Raw genomic sequence first — 7,274 nt, 5'->3', positions numbered from 1 at the left:
TTGCATAAAGAGTCTGTGATGAAAACTGTTAGTTTCTTCTCAATGAGGAAGTTGTCTGGAGTATGAATAAAAAGACACCAGGTTGAATCAACCAGGAACCTCGATGTGAAGGTGAACGGGGATGCTGCAAACACCAGCTTTGGCCACAAGAAGGAACAGAAGCAATTCAAAAGGATGAAGTGGAAAACACTGATGCAAGGGGGTTATGAACCATAATTTTTTATTGCCTCCACGTCTGCTGTGAAATAAGGAGGTGAATAACACGTAATATTTCACAGGGACAGTGGGTTACACCTTCAAAGCATGTTACAAGCAAAATGACAGGAAGAGTGGAGACCTGTGAGCAGCACAGGACATGCTGACCATCAAGGCAACGTTGCAAGAGTGAGAAGTTTCTCTCATTCATCCCTACTCCTCATGTCCTCTACTTTATCTTCTGGGCTGACACTTTACAGACCTGCTTTTGCTGCTGGCTTGGGATGCACTTTGCCACGGGCACGCAGCCTTGCTGCACCGGAGGGGGACAGGTCTGCACCGGGCAGCACTGTGGGATGCACTGCGTTGGCTTGCTGTAGCATGGCTTCCCCCCCTGGTACACTGATCCATGGCACGTCTCGGAGCAGACTGACCTTCCGTAGCTGTGGCATCCCCCCGATGACCCATAGCTGTATGTGGGTCTCCTTACACAGCTCGAACCACCTCCGTGGCATGAACCTGAAGACCTGTGGCATGTCTCGGAGCAGACTGACCTCCCGTAGCTGTGGCATCCCCCCGATGACCCATAGCTGTATGTGGGTCTCCTGACACAGCTTGAGCCCCTGCCCCCGTGGCACGAATCAGCTGCAGCATAGCCGTGGCATCTCTCGGAGCAGACTGGCTGCCGATAGCCGTAATGCCGGTAGTTGTGCCCTCTCATGCCTTCAACGCCTTCACCGTCGCACCCTGAGGAGCAGGTGTTGTAGCCGTAGCGGAAGGGTGTGCGCCGGGTGTCCAGCCAGGACCCCGAGGGATCATACCAGGTTGAGTTCAAGTTGAAGTATGATTCTCTTCCAGAAGAGTATATCATGTTTGAATTGTAGGGAAAGACCTGAAAAACACACAGCCAGATTGCATTTCCACCTCCTCTGTTTTCATTTAATTGCCCATAAAACTGCTTTAGTGAGCCATTCATAGGTCTCCTTTACTTATCCTGAAAGCCTGGATGTAAAGAAAATTCTTGCAGTTGCCCAATACTGGTCATATCATGTCCAAACCCTCTTTCTGACCTCACCCTTGGCTTTTTTCTCCTCCAAGAACAGAAACAACCATAGGGCAATGCAGCACATAGTGGCATTGCTGTAAATCCCACACCCAAGTCCCCCCATAGCTTCTTTCTTGGCTTAGCCCACCATCCTCTAGCCCTTGTGTGTAGAGCATGGTCTGAAGGACAGTGCAAGCATGCCAGGTCCGTGACCTCCTGAATCCAGACACCCATTCAAAAATGAACCCAGTTCCTCCAGGATGTGTCTTACCCAATTCACGAGGGAAGACAGATGCTGACCAGGAGAGCGGATTGTGAGAGGCAAAGGGACGGAGGCCTTTTATATGGTTCCAAGTCTTCCCCTTGTTAATGAAACATGCTGCAGGAACGACGACTAAATTATTTATTGACAAAACATCTCCTCCATTTGGATGCTGTTCCCAGTGCTTGGCATGTTCTGCTTGACTCATGATTTCTGATAAGTATCTCTTAATTACAATGTAGTTACCAAGTGGTGCACATAAAGGACTCATATAGTTTAATCCACACATCGACTATATGAGGCAGGTAATAAAGCATTTATTCACCATCTCCAGAGGACTGAGACACTGAGTGGAGGCTGATAGGTGACCTATGAGTCAGGAGCCCTGATGTACACAGTGCTAATGTCCCGGCCTTCCCCTTCTGCTACCCATGAGGAGCATTTCCAGGTGCCTGAAGCACAAACGGATGATTGGGAAGAGGCAGATCAGAGTCACCAAAAGCAAATTGTGCTGATGGGTTTCGGTGATGAAGGGGCTGGCTCTGTGGATGGTGGAGTGCGATGGATGGTGCTACCTCAGCTTTTGCAAAGCTTTTTGCACAGTCGCCCACGGCAGCCTTGTAGTTAAACTGGTGGAGGCACGGACTGGAAGGGTAAACTACATGGTGGGTGAAAAACTGGCTGATACTGGTGCTGGTGCTGTTTAACATCTTCATTAACGCCCTGGATAATGGGGTGGGCTTGGCAAATCTACAGGTGGCACCGAATTGGGGTGAGAGGCTGAAACCACTGGAGGATGGGACCTGGGCAGGCTGGAGAAATGGTCCTGCAGCTGGGATGGACTAACTGGGATGGGAGGGCTAGGGTCTCTGGCGAAAAGCGGCTCGGAAAAAAAGATGGATCAAAGCTGACCTGGAAGCGCTGGCGTGAGGGCTCAGCTGGCCCATGGCCTGTGGGCTCTGAGTCAGCCCTTCGGGCACCGCGCCAGGACAGTGCCTGGGAACTGGCTTCAGTGAGAAGAGGCTGGGAAGAAAATAGCTAATAAAATAAGGGATTTATGAAGTTAAATTTCATATGTAAGTGGTTTTTCATTTGGTTAAAATTAGACATGAGAAAAATAAATTGTTGCGGTTTTCTCTGTTAAGAAAAGAAGAATGAATTTCTTTTTTTCTTTCTGGTTTTCCTTGGTGGTTGCTAGCGGCTGTGAGGACACGCTGGGGCTACGTTTAGGCAATACAAACAAGCAACAATATATATTTTAATGCACCTAGTGGCAGGCTTTTCTGGCAAAGTGAGAGAAACAGCACATTACCAGTTTGCCTGCAAGAGCCAGGCAGTGGGGAGCTGCGGGGGAAGACCCTGGCCTGCATCTTCCTGCACCGAGTGAAAAGGCATTCCTGGCATGCACAGACACACCTCACGTGCTGGGGCACACACTTATTATCATGATTAACATTTGTATGATGGATGGCCTCCCAGTGCAGTGTTACTATCCGGCTAATGAAGGTGATGGCACACATTACGGAACAAACTGTACCTAGATCACTTGCTGATGGACCATAGTGAAGTCCACACGTTGGTCCTACTGTGCGTAACCACAGCGGAGAACATTTTACAGCATGCAGATGGAGTTCAGCCTGGTGAAACTGCTACAGCCAGAGCTGAAATCCTCATGTGTGAACTCTAATTTTGATTTTAAATTTACGAGTTTCCTTGTGAGAATTTTAATGACTTTTAACATCTTCTCATTGTAATGTTGGTGATATTTTTGAGGGTGAAAAAAAAGGAACAAAATGTCAACTAAATTTTTTCAACTTTATTCTTGAGTACACAGGGAGAAAAAAAAATTGCAGGAGTCCTTGATGCTCCTGCAGTCACAGTGTGTACCTTTTTCCCAGTACAGTCCTGTCTCTGTTTTCGAACAACCTTGAAATCACAGTCTGCTGAATCCATGGGAGAAGGTGAATCCATGGCAGGCTGTTTTCCCATTGTTGCTCAGGGTCTTTCTGTTTGATTTCTCCATCCCCAGGCTGGTCACCTTCTCAGGAGAGGGGAGAAACAGCTGCTCTACACTGAGGAAGAATAAAGTAGGGTTTGGATGATTAAAGCCTATTGCCTGGCAGGGGAGGACCCTGGGAATTTAAAGTTTCAGTGCTGGGGTCAAGCAGGGGACTGCGGACCCTGAATCCAGTGCGCAAAGAGCAGTAACGAGCCATCAGCCACGGCGGCATTGTGTCGTGACGAAAGCGGAGGTGGGAGCACCGGCAGTTTGGGCGAAGAGCGAAGCATCTCCCACGCTGAGTGGCGTGCGGGCACGTGCTGGGCGGGGGTCCCAGCACCTTTCTGGCCCCGTGTTCATTTCTTCTGCAGGCAGGGTGGCAAAACAGTGACCTGCTTTTGCTGCTGCTCGCTGGGATGTAGTGGCAGGGGCATGGCGGCTGGGCAGCAGTGCTGGATGGGTGGCTGGCGGCACGGGATGCAGGGGCTGCGACGCTGCAGTGGCCGGGGCATGGTGGCTGGGCAGCAGTGCTGGACGGGTGGGCGGCAGCATGGGATGCAGGGGCAGCGATGCTGCAGTGGCCGGGGATGCAGTATCACAGGGGGACAGGAATCCTCCATGGGGCACTGCTCCTCTCGCCTCCTGGGCTTGCTGCAGCAACCTGGCTCCTCACAGTGCAGGGGTGGGCGGTACTGCTGCAGTGGCCGGCGATGGATTTTCACGGCTGGGGGGCAGACGGGCTGCACATGGCTCACCTCCACCCGCCGGCGGGGCTTGCCGAAATTGCAGCTTTGCTGTGGCTGGCAGCAGCTCTGGGGTGGGCACGGCTCCATGGGCTGGCAGCCCTGTGGCTCGCTCTGGCAGGACCCCTCAATGTCGCGGCTGAGGCAGCCAGGGTCATGGCAAGGGGACAGGTCCGTGGCATGCACGGGGCTTTCGTGGCAGCACCCCATGGAACCGTGCCATGTCCAGCCCTTCTCGCTGCAGACCGAGCCATCATGGCACAAGTCCTGGTCGCTGTTGCCTTTACAGTAGTGCATCCTGTGGCAGAGATGGCCAAGCCCTTGGGGATAAGCAGTCTGGGAAAAAGAAAAAAACCCACCAACTTCTTTTTTTTGCTGTTTCTATGAAAAAAAATGAGGAATCCGAGACAGCTGAGAGAATCCAACTCACCCTGTGACTGGTGACGGAGGGAGTCTGAGTCCTGAGGACAGCGCTGGGGCTGAAAGCTTTTATATGACGCTGAGCTCTCTTGGAAATGAGGCATGTCATGGGAATTAATAGCTGAGCAGTGAGTGCCACTTCTGTATGTATATTTTTTTTCTGGCACTTGCTATTGGATTAATCAGCTGCAATTAGCATCTCCCTTGATGTAATGTCAGCTTAGCTCTTTGCATATGCAGTGGCTATTATCTAATTAGTTCTCCCATCGGTCATGTTCGCATACGCTATTACCTAATGTTAGTCAGATGGGTTCCTGGGATAAGGATACCTGGAATACCGTGATGCTGAGTGATGTGCCCAAAAGGAGTCTCTCATGGCAGTGGGAAAACCACAAAAAGGCCCAGGAGTCCTGGGATCCAGTCCCATGTCCAGGTGCCCAACGGCTCATGCCTTGAAACAGGCACATGGCAATGGTTTTTCACAGGGCTGAAAGAAAATGGAGAAAAATCTATCACTGAAAACAAGCAGGCTTCCTGCCAAAATAAAAAGCAATTTTTTAAAAAAAGGAAAAATTGGAAAAACAGTGAAATTCTGGTTTTACTGAGAAGTGATTGATTTTTCAACTCTATTTCAGCTTAACACCACCTTGACCAATCTTAAACCAAGAATTGTTTTGTTTGTGGTGTGCTCCACAGAGCTGGGGTTTTTCCCCGAAGTGCTCCCTGGGTGTTTTGCCCACAGCTGGAAATGCAGCCTGATGCTCAGCAGAGATGAGATGATTTTACTGCCTCTTCGTGCCTCTCGCTCCGCGCTTTGTGCCATGGTACCATGGTCTGCGGCTGGAAGTGCCCTGTGATGGAACAGGGGCCATACTCAGTTCTCATTTCTACTTGAATATAATTAGAAGTGGGAAAACCTCTTTTTATTATGCTAACTTTGTGAAACTGTGGTTTTATTTTGTAAAGCTGGACTCCAAGTGAACTTTTGTTTATTATGTATAAAAAATTCAGAATTCTGGATTAGCAAGATTCAGAAAAACATTATTTAAAACATATATTTTAATGCTTCTGTTCTTTAAAAGCAGACATCAGGTTTTAATTAACAACATTTTCCTGATATGATGACCTCTCTTCATGGAGTATCCTAGCACTGAAGTTGCAGAAAGCATCTAAAAAAGCATGGAGAGTACAATTAGTTCTTTAAAAACTGCAATTTCTGCCAAACAATCTTCTTCTGCCAAACCATCTTCTGACACTGAAAATGTTATCAATCAGTAGGGATTTTTTTTTCTTTCATAAGCTTCCATCTGAGAAATCTTTGGCTTTTGATTTGTTAGTAGAAAGTTGAAATTTTCTGTGAGAAAACACGGGAGGTTTTCCAGCTGGCTTTGCGGATGGGGCTGCGGGTTGGACCTTGTTTGTCAGAGAAGGTCTGTGATATCTGGACATGGTGCTTACCACCTTCCAGAGCACAGAGAAACCTGAAAGCTGGAGAGATGGTGAGGGAATCAAGGGTGACATCAGGACCATGATGAACGGCTGACGTTGTTGCCCTGTGTGTGGTATGGATGACTGGAAGACGTTAACTCTGAATACAGGATCCCTATGGACACCAGCACACCAGGGCGCAGGGGTGGACTACGTCAGGCTGTTGATGAGATGTATTTCCCCCTATTTAAATGAATTAGTTCCCTTCCAAGTGAGGAGCACCTTCGTCAAGTGAGTGGGTACAACACTGAAAGCCCTTTTATGCACTGCAAATCTGGAACAAGGATGTCACAGAGGAGTCCTGACCTCACGAACTAACAATTTCAGGCTTTGTCAAGCACCATATCCACCTTTCTGACATTTCTGCTTTGACTCATTTTCTGTATAGCTGCTCCACTTTGCATTTCTGTGGACAGTCAAGGCATTTTTTAAGTACCAGCGAAGTATTTCTCACAGCAGCCCCAGGCTGTCAGTGCAAAAGGTATTTCCATGCACTCACTCCATGGCAGAGCCTCTGTAAGAGATGCTCAGAGGTTTGTCTAGTGGCGTTTGGGTTTGAATCACCCGGAAAAACATGTGCAGAATTCAGGGGTGTGACTCCAGGGCGCGTGCTTGGACCTGATGACTTTGCTGCTGCTGAGATAATTTATTCTTTAGCTACAGGAAAAATGTAATTGCCTTGCAGGAAGCCACGGGACTTGCATGTAAGGACAGAAAAGACCTTGGTATCTGTTAATGGCCAAGGATTTTAGATTTAGAACTCATTATGGCAGTCCCAAGATTATGCTGGTTTTGGATTTTTTCCATGTTAGAAGAGATGTTTTGGACTCATTTCCCTTCCTGAGGATTTTACAAATCATGAAGTAAAAATATGTAATTTCTGAATCTCATCTCTTAAAATTTGCCACATTTTAACAGAATTCCAGATGAAATGAGATAGTGTTTCTGAATCCTTCAGGCTAGACTTATACCTCCACATCTTTCAATGACTCTTCCACCCTGCACCATGCAGACCATGCTTGCTGGTCTACTTAATCTTATTGACAAGATATCAAGCCTTTTAGGAAGCCTGCCTTAAAGCTCAGCAAATTCACTGGAAAGATTGCCATTAACAAAAAAGAC

At 48.2% G+C, this 7,274-nt stretch overlaps 2 protein-coding genes across 2 annotated transcripts; both read right to left on the bottom strand.

Annotated features, from left to right (window-relative positions):
- Positions 1-424: 424 nt before the first annotated feature.
- Positions 425-1,066, bottom strand: LOC140644024 (uncharacterized). The gene has a single exon (XM_072846484.1). The coding sequence runs from the start codon at positions 1,064-1,066 to the stop codon at positions 425-427; it is 642 nt and encodes a 213-aa protein (XP_072702585.1).
- Positions 1,067-3,857: 2,791 nt separating this feature from the next.
- Positions 3,858-4,541, bottom strand: LOC140644023 (uncharacterized). The gene has a single exon (XM_072846483.1). The coding sequence runs from the start codon at positions 4,539-4,541 to the stop codon at positions 3,858-3,860; it is 684 nt and encodes a 227-aa protein (XP_072702584.1).
- Positions 4,542-7,274: the final 2,733 nt, after the last annotated feature.

Source organism: Ciconia boyciana, chromosome 26 (genome assembly GCF_034638445.1).
Source record: "Ciconia boyciana chromosome 26, ASM3463844v1, whole genome shotgun sequence".
NCBI classification, from domain to species: domain Eukaryota; kingdom Metazoa; phylum Chordata; class Aves; order Ciconiiformes; family Ciconiidae; genus Ciconia; species Ciconia boyciana.
Note: the sequence above shows the minus strand (reverse complement) of the source record. Positions and strands in the feature narration are given on the sequence as shown.